The sequence below is a fragment of the Oncorhynchus kisutch genome, linkage group LG11 (genome assembly GCF_002021735.2).
Source record: "Oncorhynchus kisutch isolate 150728-3 linkage group LG11, Okis_V2, whole genome shotgun sequence".
NCBI lineage: Eukaryota > Metazoa > Chordata > Actinopteri > Salmoniformes > Salmonidae > Oncorhynchus > Oncorhynchus kisutch.
The window spans coordinates 40,343,691-40,363,107 of record NC_034184.2 but is presented as its reverse complement, the minus strand read 5'-3'; the positions used below and the strand labels follow the sequence as shown (position 1 = coordinate 40,363,107).

Below are 19,417 nucleotides of genomic sequence, written 5' to 3'. Positions count from 1 at the left end.
TGAGGGAATATTATTTCATTGGTCCTCAACGCAAGGCTCAGTAATTTCATTCAGGGTAAGTGGAGTTAGCCTACCCCGGAGCAGGTTAGTTCTGAAAGATGTGGAATGTTGTCCCACTCCTCTTCAATGGCTGTGCGAAGTTGCCAGATATTGGTGGGAACTGGAACACGCTGTTGTACACATCAATCCAGAGCATCCCAAACATGCTCAATGGGTCTGCTGAGTATGCAGGCCATGGAAAAACAAAATTTGAGATATGCTTTTTGTGCGCCAAAATTTTGGGGGATCTTTTATTTCAGCTCTATGAACATTAGACTAACGCTTTACATATTGCGTTTATATTTTTGTTCAGTATAGTTTTATTTGATTTAGTTCCTCTGGGGTCACTATTGCAAGAAATTCTAAAATTACAGTAGTGAGTAGGCTACACATTACTGGCACGTGCAACAGGAAATTGATACCTTGAGACACCTGTGCCAGAGATACTGTATATAATGTTGAGATGGTCTCATCTCCGCAATGGGAGTCATTGTCCCAAACACAGTAAGGCAGGTGTTCTGCTTATAGCTGTATTTCCACGGGGACAGATTTTAATGGGAGTGGACCCTCTTGCTATGCCTCTTCCTTTCTGCCTACGTACACGACTCACCTTTGGTCATATTTTACAACCTCAGGTCTGATCTAGGATACAAGTTAATTTGGGACTATATTACAGTCTATGACTCAGACACTTAATATAAAAAAATATTATTCGAGTTTGGATTTCAATTTGGCTTTTTTGCTGACAGTCACTACTAAGCCCTACTACAAGTGTGCGAGACCCATCAACCTTAAAAGGGTCAATCTGCTGTTGCTATATCCATGTTGGGATTCTTAAATTCATATATACCCATTGATTCTTGAAAGGTATGACTTATAAATGTCTCACGAGCTTCGTTAATTGGTCTTAACCCATCATATGTGTAAACAAACACCGTATAGCCTCAACGTGGTTTAGACTATAATTGCATTATGATGGATGGACAGCCCGCCCTTGCAACCATAGCTCCATCTATGAATTTGACAGTGGTCTAAGCTATTTACCAAATCAGTGGCAGGGTAGTGGCTATTTGAGCTGCAGATTGCCCCTTTAAATAACATTGATTTTGTATGCAATGTCAGGTGGGATTATAAACATGTCATATCCTTCATAGTTCTAATATAATTTATTTATGGACAGGAAAACAGAAGAGCCATAACAGAGATGATTTCGGCAAACGAACAAGAGAATTAACAACGAAACAGGGGAATGTTTAGTATTATTTTTTACAGCGCATACATATAGCAATAACAAACCATGTAAACAATTATCTTTCAATAGTAATTAGAGGCCAATAAATAAGCAATTAGTCTACAAAGTTCGACATCTACAATATAAATCAATTTCAAGTAGCCCAAAAGTTTGTCCATTATCGAAACCCTTACCTGAAGCCTATACAAGTAAACATTTAAGTACCAATGAGGTTCAGTGTAATAAATTAAACTATGTCATGTCACTTTCAGACCTCCTGGGTGTTTGATGAAGTCCTACAATTTGACAGTAATTGCCCACCATCTGAAATAAGTGATTGAAGTGCTATCTTCAGGGTGACAGTAACAAACATATTGGACAAATTTAAACCATTGAAATGTGAAAGAGAACACACAACTTCCTTTGAGATCTAAATGTATAGGATGTTTTACCTTCTTGGAAAGTTTCATTTACTTTAGGTAGGGACAACATTCAATGAACAAAATCCAACAGTAACATATCCCAATAAATAACAGGATCATTCTTTGATTTAAGGGTAAGCTTAAATCTCTAAATAAAATGAGATAATGAGACACAATCCATACGGGGTTCTGGACACAGATACAGTACAATACATTACAGAGGGAGCTGAGATTACTGCTCTGATCTCTGAGTTGAGGGGCGCTCAGTGACGAGCTGCAGACTCCCTGGGGTAGAACTCAGCCAGGGTGCTCTGGGGAATCCGCTTCAGCATTTCTTTGGGAAAGATTCGGAGCAGCTGCCAGCCAATGTCCAGGGTCTCATACACAGTCCTGTTGTCGTAAGGGCCTGAGGGGTGAGGTTACATCGTTTTAGATATTGAATGCTATGACATTTGACAATATTCCATGTGATGACCAATTGCAAATTTAATATTTTACTCAGAGGTTTTATTAAGAGTATGAATACAACAATATTCCCCAATGATTCAGTGATATTTTTCAGAACACTTGTCGGTGCCATGGTCAACGTCAGCTCATCGAGCTTAATATGTCTTAAATGCCGCCGCCCCCCCCCCAACAATACATCACAGCTTACTCTGTCGGAAAGAGATCATTTATAGGCTAGATATTAAGTCAATAATCATATCGTGTCACAACAGGATTACAAGCATTAGGTCCCTGTGAAACATAGCCTACAATTGTGCAATCCCTTCTTTGTAATCTCATTATCTGAAGGACAAGACTAAACAGCAGGCACTTGTTTTTCGGCCAAAAGACGGCCCCATGTCTGTTTCAGCTGAGAGAGAAGACGCAAAAGTCTGACATGATACTTGCATTTCATATTACTACTATGGAGCGAGGTTTTCCATTTGAGGTTTCAATTCACGTCAGTAGACTCAATACTAATGACATTCTCATTTTAATGGATCGCATTAGGCTTTGACTCATGTTAAAAAAAGGAATTCAGGCTCACTATACACTAGGCTGGATAGATTTGCTCACAAATCCTTCCTTTAGCAATCTCATCAATCCAAGGCCAAGTGTGAGAATAGGTTTGGCATAATGCTTTGACGACATGCACACATTATGAATGTCACCAAGGTGCTGAGGGAAAAAAATACATCTATATATCTGACATGAAGTTTGCCATTGGTTTTTGTTTCCCTCTGCTGATACAAATGATCATGCCTGAAGGCATTGAAAATGTACCTTTACTAACAAAGACCTGAAGGAAAGAAGAATAAACAACATGCAGCATTCATAGGTCCTTTGCTAGAGCCAAGAGCTGGCAGATCTCAGTCAAATATATTTCAAAACCCAGCGATGCAACATTTTATGATAATATCGGCAATTAATGACATGCAAAACAAAATGGTTTATTAAGAAACATCTAACAAACCTTAAATAGCTGAAATGTGATTCAACATGCAAACAAAATATTGTATTATTGTATTACAATAATACTACAATATTTTTCAGTCATTGGGCAAAATCAATCTCCATTTTAATATCACACTTGAATGATGCCGCTATGCAGGCAGAATTTTGGGGTAATAAGGTCAAAGACCTCAGGCAACACATGATCAGTCAATGCTTTAAAGGAATTTGTGGAATAAAGGTAAGACAAACATAAGATACAGGAGAAGCCATGGTGGCAAATGTATAATATGTATGCAACATGTATCTCCAGACAAGATCTCTGAACAAGTGTGTCAATGACCTGGCCAAGCATAATGCCTCTCACTTAATGGTGTGAAAAGCCTGCCAAAACACCCATTCATTCTGTTACCAAATACTGGAACCCGGGAGAATGCCATGCCACCGTTTTCACCTTATTATGCCATACAACTAGATTTTTACTAGGCATGCTCTCTGGTTGTGGTGCTACGGTCATAAGTTGAGTCTCATCTGTCTCACCCTGAGCGATGAAGTTCTTCTCAAACTTCTGCAGGAATTCCAGGTAGAGCAGATCATCGGAGGTGAGGGCCTCCTCTCCCACCACGGCCTTCATGGCCTGCACATCCTTACCAATGGCATAGCAGGCATACTGAGGTGGACAAAGGCATGGGAAAAGAGGTAGATCAAGACATGGAGATTCAAATCAAATTCTATTTGTCACATAAGCCAAATACAACAGACCTTACGTGAAATGCTTACTAACAAGCCCTTAACCAACAATGCAGTTCAGAAATATATTTACTAAATAAACTGAAATACACAAAAACAAAATAACAATAACGAGGTTATATACAGGGGGTACCGGTACAGAGTCAACGTGCGGGGGTACAGGTTAGTCGAGGTAATATGTACATGTAGGTAAGGGTAAAGTGACTATGCATAGATCATAACAGAGTCAATGCAAATAGTCTGGGTAGCCGTTTCACTAGATGTTCAGGAGTCTTATGGCTTGGGAGAAAAGCTGTTAAGAAGCCTCTTGGACCTAGACAAGGCGCTCCGGTAGCTCTTGCCGTGCTGTAGCAGAGAGAACAGTCTATGACGACTAGGGTGGCTTGAGTCTGATCATTTTTAGGGCCTTCCTCTGACACCGCCTGGTATAGAGGTCCTGGATGGCAGGAAGCTTGGCCCCAGTGCTGTACTGGGCCGTACGCACTACCCTCGGTAGCGCCTTGTGATCGGAGGCCAAGCAGTTGCCATACCAGGCGGTGATGCAACCAGTCAGGATGCTCTCGATGGTGCAGCTGTAGAACTTTGGGGATCTGAGGACCCATGCCAAATCCTTTCAGTCCCCTGAGGGGAATAGGTGTTGTCGTGCACTCATCACGACTGTCTTGGTGTGTTTGGTCCATGATAGTTTCTTGGTGATGTGGACACCAAGGAACTTGAAGCTCTCAACCTGCTCCACTACAGCCCCGTCGATGAGAATGGGGGCGTGCTTGGCCCTCCTTTTGCTGTAGTCCACGATCATCTCCTTTGTCTTGGTCACGTTGAGGGAGAGGTTGTTGCCAGGTCTCTGACCTCCTCCCTATAGGCGGTCTCATCATTGTTGGTGATCAGGCCTACCACTGTTGTGTTGTCGGCAAACTTAATAGTGGTGTTGGAGTTGTGCTTGGACACACAGTCATGGGTGAACAGGGAGTACAGGAGGGGACTAAGCACACACCCCTGAGGGCCCCCCGTGTTGAGGATCAGCATGGCAGATGTGTTGCTGCTTAACCTTACGACCTGGGGGTGGCCCATCAGGAAGTTCAGGATCCAGTTGCAGAGGGAGGTGTTTAGACTCAAGGTCCTTAGCTTAGTGATGAGCTTTGAGGGCACTATGGTGTTGAATGCTAAGCTGTAGTCAATGAACAGCATTGAGGTGTTCCTTTTGTCCAGGTAGGAAAGGGCAGTGTTGAGTGGAATAGAGATTGCGTCATCTGTGGATCTGTTGGGGCTGTATGCCAACTGGAGTGGGTCTAGGGTTTCTGGGATGATGGTGTTGATGTGAGCCATTGAGAGAGAAGCATGGAGGGAGGTCAGTGAATTAAAGGTGCTGTATGCAACAAACGCTTAATGTGTATTGTAGTTCATTAGAAATTAGGCTTCGTTATAGAAGATCTTGACAACTACCAACTGATTGGAGACATCAGCATGGTCTTTACGGGTCATTCCTTCACCGATGGCAGACTTCATCAATCGAGACAGAGAGGGCAGCACATTGATGGGTGGGTAAATCTGAAAGGAAAGCATGAAATAATAGAATAATAATAGTCAATTCAATGTTCAACAAAGTAGTAGTAAACAAATGATCATTGGGCAACAATTGGACAATTGTCAGGAGAGAGAACTATAGTACTCAAGATAGACTCCTCAATAGTCAGGTACAAAGGGTGGGTTTGAGCCATATTAGTGAGAATGTGAATACATGTCTATCATCAGTGAGTATGTCTGTACCTGTCTGTTGTGCAGCTGTCTGTCCACATAGACCTGTCCCTCAGTGATGTACCCTGTGAGATCAGGAATGGGGTGGGTGATATCTGGAAAACACAGTTAACATGGAGGTCAACATCAAGAGATAATATCCAGGGTTCAAGTCACGATAAATCAAGTGGCCTTTGAATATACAGTAAAGCGTGCATATGTTTGATAAAAGCATGCACTGAGCACGCTCGTAAATCACTGTTCCCAAAATAAATGTCAATGAACCAGGTATACACTTTAAAATGTCTACAATTTAAGAGTAGAATGCCTATAGATACTGAAATGCAGATCCAATGTAAAGTTTCCAGCATTTCCCAGTTTAAGGACAATGAGTGTTTTGATCCACATCTTGGGAGGATAGTGCTCAAAAATATGCTCGCTCAAATTCTCTTTGACGTTAAAAGTAGGGGGACTCCCATTCAAATACAGATTGGAGGCCCATCAAGAGGTTACTATAGTAACGGCAAGCAACAATTTGTTCCCTGTCAAAAAAAAAAAAGAAAGAACGCAGCTCTTCGGAGACAAAACAAAACATTTTTTATTGAACCTTTATTTAACTAAGCAAGTCAGTTACATTGACGGCCTACACCGGCCAAACCCGGACAACGCTGGGCCAATATTGCTAATGTGACAAGTAAATAAATAAAAAGAATATAAATACATTATTTCCTAAATAAATCTAGGTTGTTTTTCTCTGAGAAAACCGGCATGTCTCACCATCGTTGGGCATGGTGAGGATGGGGATCTGAGTGATGGAGCCGTTCCTGCCCTCCACTCTCCCAGCACGCTCGTAGATGGTGGCCAGATCAGTGTACATGTAACCGGGGAAACCACGACGACCAGGGACCTCCTCTCTGGCAGCAGACACCTGGGGAGACATGGGACAAAGAAGTGAGCCATAGGTGGAACCAGGTAATAGGAAATGGGACCCTGAACACAAACTACTGAACATTTCATTGTTAGAGCATGTGATTGAGTCAATGAATGCATTGGACTGTGCATTGGGATTTAAAGTGGAATGGACAGCATTTTAGCAACATTAATTCTTATTCAAATCTGTTCATATACAGTTGAAGTCGTAAGGTCACATACACTTAGGTTGGAGTCATTAAAACTCGTTCAACCACTCCACAAATATCTTGTTAACAAACCATAGTTTTGGCAAGTCGGTCAGGACATCTACTTTGTGCATGACAAGTATTTTTCCCAACAATTGTTCACAGACAGATTTTTTCACTTATAATTCCAGTGGGTCAGAAGTTTACATATACTGAGTTGACTGTGCCTTTAAACAGCTTGGAAAATTCCAGAAAATTATGTCATGGCTTTAGAAGCTTCAGATAGGCGAATTTACATTATTTGAGTCAATTGGAGGTGTACCTGTGGATGTATTTCAAGGCCTACTTTCAAATTCAGTGCCTCTTTGCTTGACATCATGGGAAAATCAAAAGAAATCAGCCAAGAAATCAGCAAAAAAATTGGAGACCTCCACAAGTCTGGTTCATCCTTGGGAGCAACTTCCAAACGCCTGTAGGTACCACCTTCATCTGTACAAATACCAATACGCAAGTATAAACACCATGGGACCACGCAGCTGTCATACCGCTCAGGAAGGAGATGCGTTTTGTCTCCTAGAGATGAACGTACTTTGGTGCGAAAAGTGCAAATCAATCCCAGAACAACAGCAAAGGACCTTGTGAAAATGTTTGAGGAAACCGGTACAAAAGTATCTATATCCACAGTAAAATTAGTCCTATATTGACATAACCTGAAAGGCCACTCAGCAAGGAAGAAGCCACTGTTCCAAAACCGCCATAAAAAAAAGCCAGACTACGATTTGCAACTGCACATGAGGCCAAAGATCGTACTTTTTTGAGAAATGTCCTCTGGTCTGATGGAACAAAAATAGAACTGTTTGGCCATAATGACCATCATTATGTTTCGAGGGAAAAGGGGGAGGCTTGCAAGCCGAAGAACACCATCCCAACTGTGAAGCACGGGGGTGGCAGCATCATGTTGTGGGGGTGCTTTGTAGCAGGAGGGGCTGGTGTCTTCACAAAATAGATGGCATCATCAGGCAAGGAAAATTATGTGGATATATTGAAGCAACATCTCAAGACATCAGTCAGGAAGTTAAAGCTTGGTCGCAAATGGATCTTCCACATGGACAATGACCCCAAGCATACTTCCAAAGTTGTGACAAAATGGCTTAAGGACAACAAAGTCAAAGTATTGGAGTGGCCATCACAAAGCCCTGACCTCAATCCTTTTTCCTACTGAAAAAGCATGTGCGAGCAAAGAGGCCTACAAACCTGACTCAGTTACACCAGCTCTGTCAGGAGGAAGGGGCCAAAATTCACCTAAATTATTGTGGGAAGCTTGTGGAAGACTACCTGAAATGTTTGACTCAAGTTAAACAAATTAAAGGCAATTCTACCAAATACTAATTGAGTGTATTTAAACTTCTGACCCACTGGGAAATTGATGGAAAAAATTAAAGCTGAAATAAAATCACTCTACTATTATTCTGACATTTCACATTCTTAAAATAAAGTGATGATCCTAACTTACCTAAGACAGGGAATTTTTACTAGGATTAAATGTCAGGAATTGTGAAAAACTGAGTTTAAATGTATTTGGCTAAGGTGTATTTAAACTTTCGACTTCAACTGTACACTCCCAGGAAGAATTACACTTAAAAAAATAAAAAATAAATTCTAACAAGCAAGCACTTAGACATTGTCATTTTCACAAGTAGTTAGTTAGTATATATAATTCCTAAACATTCTAAGGCATTTGTGAGAATTCTATAGCAATATAGAGTGGGAAAGTGTCATGCGTTTGGACAATTAAGACACTGCAGTTAATCAAACCTAATAAAAGCATCTGTCTCATCGAGTACCGGAGTCTATGCAGACTAGTGCGCCATAGCCAATCAGCGGTAGAGTAGTCGGACTTTGGAGAATTGGTCAGAATTGGACTTTGTTTACATGCAATTGCAACAGTGCGACTTTATATCATTAGAATGCTTAGAATCATTTGTCAAAAGCCACAAAACACTCTTGAATGGATTTCTGCAAATACGTAGCTAAATACCACAAGAATCCTCTTACATTTGGGAATTTCACAGTCCTACCGATCAAACAACCATAAAAAGGGACCATCTCTCCCTATATGCACTTCAACAACAAGATGAACAACTAATGCTAGTCAGAGCAAGACGAGCAAAAATCTAACAAAGAAACATTAGATAAACCCTCTCAAACCTTTTAAGCTAGATGATTGTCAAAATTGCAATGATAAACAATGGGGAATAGTATGCTCGTCCTTCTGCAAATTGCCTGCCAATGCACGTGTTGTCCCAACCAAGCACCCAAGCTAACTGGCTAAAGTTGGCTAGCTTAGTAGCTAGCTACTTCCAGACACACATGAGAAAACACCTCACTGACCATTTCAGTCAGTCTAGCAGAGCTGGTTAGGCTGTTAACATGTTTTATAGAGTGTTCATGACTAACTTACTTATTTTGCCTACGTTTTGCCTAGATGGCTAGCCAGAGTGAATTTGCAAACGCAAGAGATATGCTAAATGGATAACAGTCATTTCTTACTTGCTAACCAAATGACATGTGCATCTCTAGCTGTGTAGCCACCGAAAAAAGATACAAGGGGGAAAAAAGTCAGTCACTCACCAACTCCTCCAATGACATGACGTCATCCTAGCTAATGTTAGGCTCTGTGTTTTTAGTTTGCTACATATAGATACGCTAGCATATTAGCCACGTTATGACTGACATTGCCCTTGCTAGTTGGATTGTAATGACATTCCCAGCCTTAGTTACATTCGACTGTTTTTGTCCAAAATATTAAGTCATTGAAACTGAAACAGTGCATCCCGAATGGAAGCAGCAAACAATGTACCAGGCCAGCTGTGATTTATAACCTGATAGCAATATTTTTTGGACTACCAAGGAAGTATTGGTGAATTATATTAATCATGCATTGAACTGCATCCATCTATTCTGCCAACAATGCCTTAGTGGACATCATGGAATGTGAGTCAAATAGAACACATTTTAAAAACATCTTATAAAGTTGGTTTTGTAGCATAAACTAGGAATTTGAGATCGTTGACTGATATTATGATTGACTGTTTGTTTCATGTCTGCAAAAGTAGTGAACACTGTCAGTTCCACATCTGCCACACTGATCCTCAACACGGGAGCCCCTCTGGGGTGTGTGCTTAGTCCCCTCCTGTACTTCCTGTTCACCCACAACTGTGTGGTCATGCTCAACTCCAACACCATCATCAAGTTACTGACACCACGGATGGTTATCAGCGGCGACGACGAGTCAGCCTACATGGAGGTTAGTGACCTGGCAGTGTGGTGCCAGAACAACAACCGCTCTCTCAATGTCAGTAAAACCAAGGAGCTGATAGTGGACTACAGGAAACGGGGTGGGCGAGCACACTCCCATCCACATCGACAGGCCGTAGTGGAGCAGGTTGATAGCTTTAAGTTCCTCGGTGTCCAAAATATTAAAGACTTAAAATGGTCCAAACTCACACAGTCGTGAAGAAGGCGCGACAGCGTCTCCCTCAGGAGGTTGAAAGGATTTGGAATGGGCCCTGAAATCCTCAAAAAGCTCTACAGCTATACCTTTGAGAGCATTTTGACTGGCTGCCTCACTGTCTGGTATAGCAATAGCGCCGCCCTCGATCGGACAGCCTAGTACATCACTGGGGCCGAGCTCCCTGCAATCCAGGACATCTACAGGCGGTGTGGTAGGAAGGCCTGGAAAATTGTTAAACAATCCAGCCACCCAAACCAGACTATTCTTTCTGCTTCGGCACGACAGGCTGTTCCGGTGCATCAACTCTGGCACCAACAGGCTCTTGAACAGCTTCTATCCCCAAGCAATAAAGACCTAACAAAATAGCTACATGGAGTATCGGAGTTAATCTTGTGTCCTCATTGACCTTTTTAATTGGACACACACAGGGTGCACACACTCACTTCATCTGCTCACTCACACAACATCCACATACATTTACAGTGCCTTCGGGAAGTATTCAGACCCCTTGACTTTTTCCACATTGTTGTGTTACGGCCTTATTCTAAAATGAATTTAAAAAAAATAAGGATCCTGAGCAATCGACACACAATACCCTATGATGACAAAGCGGAAATAGAAATACCTTATTTACATAAGTATTCAGACCCTTTGATATGAAACTCGAAAATTGATCTCAGGTGCATCCGGTTTCTATTAATCATCCTTGAGATGTTTCTACAACTTGGAGTCCACCTGTGGTAAATTCAATTGATTGGACATGATTTGGAAAGTCACACACGTGTCAATATAAGGTCCCACAGTTGACAGTGCATGTCAGAGCAAAAACCAAGCCATGAGGTCGAAGGAATTCTCCGTAGAGCTCGGAGACAGGATTGTGTCGAGGCACAGATCTGGGGAAGGGTACCAAAGAAGTTCTGCAGCATTGAAGATCCAAACAGTGGCCTCCATCATTCTTTCCGAATGCACTGTACATATGAAATGGGTAAAACAGTATATAAACACGATTAAAATCCACATCCCAGTCAAGCTGCAGAGATGGTTGTCCATCTGGAAGGTTCTCCAGAGCTCTGTCAGACTGACCATCGGGTTCTTGGTCACCTCCTGGACCAAGGCCCTTCTTCCCCGATTGCTCAATTTGGCAGGGAGGCCAGCTCTAGGAAGAGTCTTGGTGGTTCCAAACTTCTTCCATTTAAGGATGATTGAGGCCACTGGGTTCTTGGGGACCTTCAATGCCACAGAAATGTTTTGGTACCCTTCCCAGATCTGTGCCTTGACACAATCCAGTCTGTCTCGGAGCTCTACAGACAATTCCTTCGACTTCATGGCTTGGTTTTTGCTCTGACATTCACTGTCAACTGTGGGACCTTATATAAACAGGTGTGTGCCTTTTCAAATCATGTCCAATCAATTGAATTTACCACAGGTGGACTCCAATCAAGTTGTAGAAACATCAAGGATGATCAATGGAAACAGGATGCAACTGAGCTCGATTATGAGTCTCATAGCAAAGGGTCTGAATACTTATGTAAATAAGGTATTTGTTTTCGCTTTGTCATTATTGGGTATTGTGTCGATTGTTCTGTTTTTTAAAATTCATTTAATCCATTTAAGAATAAGGCTGTAATGTAACAAAATGTGGAAAAAGTCAAGGGGTCTGAATACTTTCTGAAGGTAACGTATGTGGATGTGTAATGGAATTCTTTCTGTTTGTGCTTTTCTTATAACTCATTTCTGTGTTCTATTCATGTGCTGTTCTATAAACCAATGTCTGTGTTCATGCAAGTGGCTGACTACAAATCCTCACTATCAGTAGCTGCAATTTGTCAGTACAACCAGACCTTGTTTTGAGTACAAACGAAAGATCTCAGTTTCAAGGTCTCAGCTTAAAGAGAAGAGGTCTCGTGAGGTATTGGTCTGTCACATGTTATGAACCAGTATTGGTCGGTCACATGAATGAAACAAAACGGTAATGATTAATTAATTATGCAAATCTAACTTGTCTGTGCATAGCCGTATATAAGACAACTGCTGGGACTGCCCACAGACAGAGCTCCCGATTAACTTGTGTACTATGCTGCATTGAGTTGGTTGGAAACTCTCCAGCGCACTGACAAATAAAGGATGATTCATTTAAGATTGACGTCGTGTGTCCCTGTGTGAGAATTTCCACGACAGATGTTATGTGAGTGAGCAGATGATGATGGGGTGAATGTGTGAGTGTGAATAGAGACAAAAATAAATAAGTCAATGAGGATACAAGGTTACCTATGATAGTCTGTGTAGCTATTTATCAGTCTTATTGCTTGGGGACAGAAGCTGTTCAAGAGTCTGTTGGAGCCAGAGTTGATGCACAGGAACCGCCTGCCGTGCAGAAGCAGAGAGAACAGTCTATGGCTTGGGTGGTTGGATTCTTAACGATTGTAAATAAGGTATTTCAGTTTTTATTTTTATTAAATTAGCAAACATTTCTAAAAACCTGTTTTCACTTTATCATTATGGGGTAGTGTGTAAATTGATGAGGGATTTTTTCCCCCCCGATCCATTTTAAAATGAGACTAATGTAACAAATTGTGGAAAGAGTCAAGAGCTCTGAATACTTTCCAAATGCACTGTACACACACACTTTCAGATGCGTGTATTGTTGGATATTAATGCACTGTTGGAGCTAGGAACACAAGCATTTCACTACACTTGCAATAACATCTGCTAAATATGTGTATGCGACCAATAAAATTTGATTTGATTTGTGGAGGTTTTCAATATCACAACCATGTAGCCTGTACTGACCAAACTTTAACCGACATATTGAATTTGCTACCCATATTCAGAAGTTTGAGAGTTAAGGCTCTCAAACTTTGACAGAATTATCGTGCAAGTCTGAAACGTCAGAAAAAGAAAGTACGAGTCATTTTTCCCCCCAGGAGTAAACAGCAGACCTCATTGAGTTAGTTTGGTTGCCCACCTCTCTCAGAGCTTCGGCGTATGAGCTCATGTCAGTCAGGATGACCAGGACATGCTTCTCACACTGGTAGGCCAGGTACTCAGCTGAGGTCAGAGCAAGGCGAGGGGTGATAATGCGCTCAATACTGAGAAAGAAAAGAACAAGGAAGGAATTCAATTTTAATTAACATAATAAAAAAAAGGTAGCAATATTCTACAGACACTTTATTGCCGTGAATCCATAGATTATTTATTATAGGAGGGAGCTAGTGCATTACTGATTTGGCACAGAGCTTATGCAAATGAACTCACGTGGGGTCGTTGGCTAGGTTCAAGAACAGGCAAACATTGTCCATGGATCCATTCTCCTCAAAGTCGGACTTGAAGAAGCGAGCAGTTTCCATGTTCACCTGAAAAGATAGGTTTGAGATTACACACCAAGTTGATAGTAGAAGGCCTTGAACATTCTTCAACAAAAGCAGGAATATATTAGTCACCCAATGGCAGAGAAAGAAAAAATGCATATCAGAAAAAGGAGCTCCTGTTTTCAAATATCACAAAAAATTTGGATAAATTCTTCCCAAATACTATACAGAGGGCAATGTAGTGCAAATTATGCTGCAGTTTACTGGTTCAGCAGTTTTCAACTCAAGGTAACTTAATATGTTCTGATATGTGAAAACAGGGTTAAGTGTTAATATGCTGTCCTTTACACACGTGTCCTTTCCCTAAATTGTAATCTCCTTTACATATCCTTCAAAATGTCCTAATCCCTTTTCACACCAGTCTGCCCCATATGCATTGCATTTCCGCTACCCTGTTACAGAGTTCATGCTTATGTTACAAGGCCCTCTATGGTGTGTGAATTAGCCATCAGCAGGGAGAGGATAAGGGGGCCCAGAGGAGCAGAGGTGTGGGTCACTAACATCTCTGCCACAGGTCACAGAAGATTCCCCACCCGGTGTTAAATAGTCATGACCAGAGCAGCTGAACTAGAGAGAACTTGATACTGGCCGGCTGAATGTGTTCAAGACTGCTGAATAATAACCTGTCGACGTGGCCAGAACCTGCTCAAAGGAGCAGACGTAACAGGGGACTTAAAACGCTAAGTCACCTGGTGAATGAGAGTGAAAAAAGGAGCTGGGGCAGTGTCACGTTGGGGTTAAGAGGAAGAATTAGCCACACACTAGAGGAAAAAACAGACAAGAACAAGATTTTTTTTAAATGTTTGTCTATCTGGTGCCGCTCAGCTCACCCCCATGGCGGCAAAGACGATGGCAAAGTTATCGTCGCTGTAGTCCATCACATCCTTGGATTTCTTCACCAGGCCAGCCTGACGACAAATCTGGGCAGCAATCTGAGAACCAAAACACAGGATTAAAAATGACGAGGTCTTGAAACATTTACGTTGATAAAACAGCCAGTCTATTCAAATGTTTGAACATCAGCGAGCGCCCCATCCAGCCAGCTAGTTACTGGAGTCTTCTGTGTGTGTCGGCATGCGTGTGTGCCCAACTCTGCTTGTGTCGGATGTGCATAGTTGGATAAAAACTCAGTGATTAGGAATGTAGAGGGGAGGAATTTCACGCTTATCACTTAATGTAATGGTTGCTGTCTGTTAAAATCAGGGTTGGCCTCTCAGTGCACCCTGAGCTGAGACACCTGGCCCATTGAGATCCGCAGCCCAAATGACCCCATGACATCTGTTTAATGAAACGAGAAGCATTTTATACCATTCCAGTGACACGAGAAGTCAACCAGCACCATTAGTCAGACAAGGCGTACCCTGTTCACTGTTTTTACTACAGTAGGATTCTACAGTGGGCGCTCCATTCAACCACCCTCTTTTGATTATTTTATTCACTTCCAAAACAAAGTCGCTAATCAAGCGACCAGATTATCTTCATTCATTTACACTGCCCAAAATCACTGTTATTCTGTTGCTTCAGTGGGATTCTATGCATTTGATTGAGGCTCCGCCTCCGGTGAAATTTGATCTTGCATGTTTTAGTTTGGCAGTGTGCCCGGACAGTCATAAGGTCATAATGAGGCTGTTTACAAACAGAGATGACTGGTGAGAGGACAGCCACCTCAAGCATTAACAACCTCATGGCTGGGCTACCAATCCTACATTAAATCAGTGCTATTCACACGATCGCCTAATCTCCTCTCGCCATCATTGTCTTATTAGTTTAATTCGTTTACCAGTTCAACCAGAAGGCCCCGGCGGCCATCACGCTCTCTCCCCAAGGCATCAGAAAATAGCCTCCCTTCAGTCATGGGAAACTATGGACACGGTCTGATATGACAATATGAACTCATGAAACGATGCAGTAAACTCTTAAACGTGTTTAAGACTGTATACATTAACTATTGAAACTCATAACCTTGTTTTCAAAGTCATTGTGCAATAGCTCGGTGGTCTGGACTTTTTGGGTTAGTCCTTTAGCACTGATATATCTTATCTTTTCCCTAAGATTTCAAGTGCTCATGGAGACTGATAAAACTAACAGAAAATGAGGCTTATAACATGTTGGAATTGAGAATGATTCTGACTTCCTTAACACTGCCCAGCACCTTGCACCTATAAATGTGCCATAACTCCCAAAATTGAGTCAGATGAACAACAGTCAAGCTGGCAATGACAAGAGATTATTTTTCACCCCATTCCAAGTTCAGTCAAAGGTAAAACCCTGACAAAAACATGTTGTTTTTACTTTCAACAATAAATAAGCACTTTTACCAACTTCGACTGTCCTCAAAGAGTTGACGAATGTCCTTTTCGCTTGAGTTCACGCCAAGTAAGTTAACTGTGGCACTTTTCCACAAAAAGTAAACTTTTCTAATGAATCCAATTTTAAATGACTGTCTGCGATAAGCAAATATTTTCAACTCTGTTCTCCAAATCCAAATTAAATACTCTATGACACCAGTGGAACTCTGGGAGTTTTGGTTGGTCCGTCCTATATTTTAGGCGGTGAGACAGGAAGCGAAGTCCAGATGGCTGCCATGTGCCCATAACTAACACACTGACACACAGAGACATGGATCTGACTCATGTTTAGAGGCAGGTTGGCAACTAATAGCAGTGCCGTATAATAACGTTATACGCTACCTTCAGGTTCTCTTTAGTTTGTTTAATGCAATGTGTTCAAACCATTGTAACTAAATAGGCTGTTAATACATGAGCCTAAAATGAAATGGGGAACAAGCATCTAGTTAACAGTGTCTCTGATACAGACTATCAAATGTGACAGGTGCGTGATTGTACAAACACTACAAGACATATGAAGTGAGTAAAATTAGTAGATGTGTGTGGATTACTGGAATGCGGTGTGTTACGATAGACAGGGGGAAGCTCTCTGTGAAATAAGAAAATGCCCTCCACAATCAGTAAAATGTCAGTGGATTTGTCAGTGGATTTCTGAGATGTCCTCCACAGTGTGTGTGTGTGTGTGTGTGTGTGTGTGTGTGTGTGTGTGTGGGTCTGGAGGACATCTCAGAAATCCACTGACATTTTACTGATTGGGGCGTTTTCTTATTTCACGCACCTGTCCCATCTCCAATGCTATTGACTGAGGCTATAATATGGCAAAATGCAGCCTAAGGCGTATATAGCGTATGCGTTTGGGTGTCCTAGCCTTCGCAGAGCAAGCGTCTACATCGTACCTCGTTGTGGGGCAGGCCGGCTGCAGAGAAGATGGGAATCTTCTGACCTCGGGCGATGCTGTTCATCCCATCGATGGCAGAGATACCGGTCTGGATCATCTCTTCAGGGTAGATACGGCACTGAGGGTTGATGGGCTGGCCTGGGACAGGGCAGCGGTCACAGCAGAGGTTCAGAAACACATACCAGAGAGTTAGCCACTTTCAACCCAGGTATTGCCCAGGTAGTAGTCAAATTTGGGATATAAATGGTAGAGTTGGCCTTATAATAGTTTCAATTCAGCCATTTACACTGTATGTGCAGTTGCACACATACGTAGCATAAATATGGTTTAGCAAATAAAATGAAGTAAGTACACTTGAAGGAGATACATGAAATCCGCCAAAAGGTTATACATCCATACATGGTCCCAAGATGGAATAAATGGTCAGACCAGAGGTCAGGGTCAAGGACCTTATTTCCCTTAAGATGGAAGACTCATGACCCTCTTCAAGTCATCTATTCATTGGGATGCCATGCCTACACAATGGCAAGCTACATGTGAAAGGGATTCAGGGATGGGATCAAAAGTCAATATAAATACAGTGTTTGGCCTTGTAGACTGAACTCACACCATACAAGCTAATGTTAGCTTCACATCTGTCCACTAGCAGAGTAAAGATGGGATTGATCGGGTGTAAAGTCAGTATACTAAGAATATAGTCCAGGTACCATGTTTCTATTTCTGCACATCAGGGTCAGTTGCATTTCAACACAGACAAGGTTATCTAAGAATATCTTTCGCTTCCTGAATGAACTGAATCATAGCTCCGATCAATCTCGATCATACCCATGATGTCCAGGTAGTCTTCAGCCAGCACAGTGGGGCCACGGTCAATGGGCTTGCCTGAGCCATTGAAAACACGTCCTAAAATGAAAGACATTCTCTATTAGTTTAATTTCATATTGCATGGATTGCCATCCACATAATAATCTCTGCCTCTGATTCGTTAAAGAATATGAGCAGTTAATTCAGGTTTCAGACAATGGTAGAGATGCTGCATTTTATATTTCCAATTAATTTAGGCCCATTATTGAATTATACTAGCAACAGATGGTTCACTCAACTATTCAAATACACCTAACCTTGAGTCCCACTGAGGCGGTATGACTGGGAGATTTATAAAAAGTCATACAAGCCTCAAAGATTCTCTTCAATGTTTTGTTCCCCTAATTTGCTCATGGAGAATACTCAATGCAGTACTCAAATTGAGGCATTTACAGAGGCGAGGTAAAAATGGAACAGAACAATTGTATTTAGCACACCAAGAGAGTAAAGCCTGCAGGGTATTTTCTTCTGTGTGAGAAAGAGGGTGGGTGGAAACAGTTATACAGAGTGATGAAAACATTAGTCTTAATCAGTGGTGGATTTCATGCTTCCTCCTGCCTAGCGCCCACCGGATGCCACTCCGCTCGTCGTGAAAGGCTCATCTTACCCAGCATGTCCTCAGACACAGGTGTGCGCAGGATGTCACCGGTGAACTCACAGGCCGTCTTCTTGGCATCAATACCAGATGTCCCCTCAAACACCTGAAAATGACATTAAACGGTATCTTTCAGTCGTTTGTGGTGTGCGTGTGTGTGTGTGTGTGTGTGTGTGTGTGTGTGTGTGTGTGTGTGTGTGTGTGTGTGTGTGTGTGTTGCGAGGGACTCACCTGTACAACAGCCTTGGTGCCAATCACCTCCAGCACTTGGCCACTCCTCCTGGTGCCATCAGGTAAAGTCAGGTGCACAATCTCTGCATACCTGGGAAACTGCCACATTAAAAAAGGTTGGAAAACTCCATTTAACAAGCATGTTTATTTTGGTCTTTCAAAACAGGAAACATACATGGCCAGCAATTAGGTTAACCCTGCAGAAAATAAGACTATCAATGTCACTAAGCAAGCCAGAACCACAGAACACAAATCTTGCATAATTGCATCACATGCTCTAATAAGTTCTGGGGGCGGAGGGGGGAACGATACAAATGTGATTTGCAGTCTCCACCCCCCTTAACGAAAACTGCAAGTTTCACGCAAGTCTATTCCCTTTCAAAATTCAAATGATGCGAGCATTGAGAAATTGTGATTTGTTCTAAATGATCAGCAACAAAAAATGTGCATACTGGAAAAAAGTTCCTCCTTAGTCATCACATCCCAGTCTGTTGACAGAAGCTACAATACCATTCACGTTACGTGCGTCTGTCCACAAGAGATTAAAGGCTTGCACACATCGCACCGAACGTGGACCTAGCGTGGGTCTGCTGATCGAGATGGTAAGTACACGTTCAGGAAATGCTATTGCCGTGTCAGAGCCCTCATAGAAAAGTCATTTTAAATCTTTAGTTACCTTCACATTATCCAGAATCACCAGGGGGCCATTCACTCCAGACACAGTAGAATATGCTGAAATAGAGAATAACAGTAAATAATATATTTAAAATTAAAATAAACATATATTTTTTTTAATCCATCATATATATATATTTTTTTAAATCACAAAAAAAAAGACCAAAACAATGACCATCAGTATAGCGGGAAA

General features: G+C 41.8%; 1 protein-coding gene across 1 annotated transcript in view; it reads right to left on the bottom strand.

The window, feature by feature from the left end:
• Positions 1 to 1,186: 1,186 nt before the first annotated feature.
• Positions 1,187 to 19,417, bottom strand: part of LOC109899691 (V-type proton ATPase subunit B, brain isoform) — a 51,818-nt gene continuing 33,587 nt past the window's right edge. Inside the window, exons 2-14 of the mRNA XM_020495135.2 lie at positions 19,226 to 19,281; positions 18,550 to 18,648; positions 18,331 to 18,424; positions 17,685 to 17,762; positions 16,858 to 16,997; positions 14,444 to 14,545; positions 13,501 to 13,598; positions 13,211 to 13,334; positions 6,391 to 6,541; positions 5,647 to 5,729; positions 5,323 to 5,427; positions 3,670 to 3,799; positions 1,187 to 2,098 (exon numbers count right to left, since the gene is read on the bottom strand). Coding sequence (XP_020350724.2) covers positions 1,956 to 2,098; positions 3,670 to 3,799; positions 5,323 to 5,427; positions 5,647 to 5,729; positions 6,391 to 6,541; positions 13,211 to 13,334; positions 13,501 to 13,598; positions 14,444 to 14,545; positions 16,858 to 16,997; positions 17,685 to 17,762; positions 18,331 to 18,424; positions 18,550 to 18,648; positions 19,226 to 19,281 — 1,403 coding nt within the window. The 3' untranslated portion in view covers positions 1,187 to 1,955. The remainder of the gene's footprint in view (positions 2,099 to 3,669; positions 3,800 to 5,322; positions 5,428 to 5,646; positions 5,730 to 6,390; positions 6,542 to 13,210; positions 13,335 to 13,500; positions 13,599 to 14,443; positions 14,546 to 16,857; positions 16,998 to 17,684; positions 17,763 to 18,330; positions 18,425 to 18,549; positions 18,649 to 19,225; positions 19,282 to 19,417) is intronic.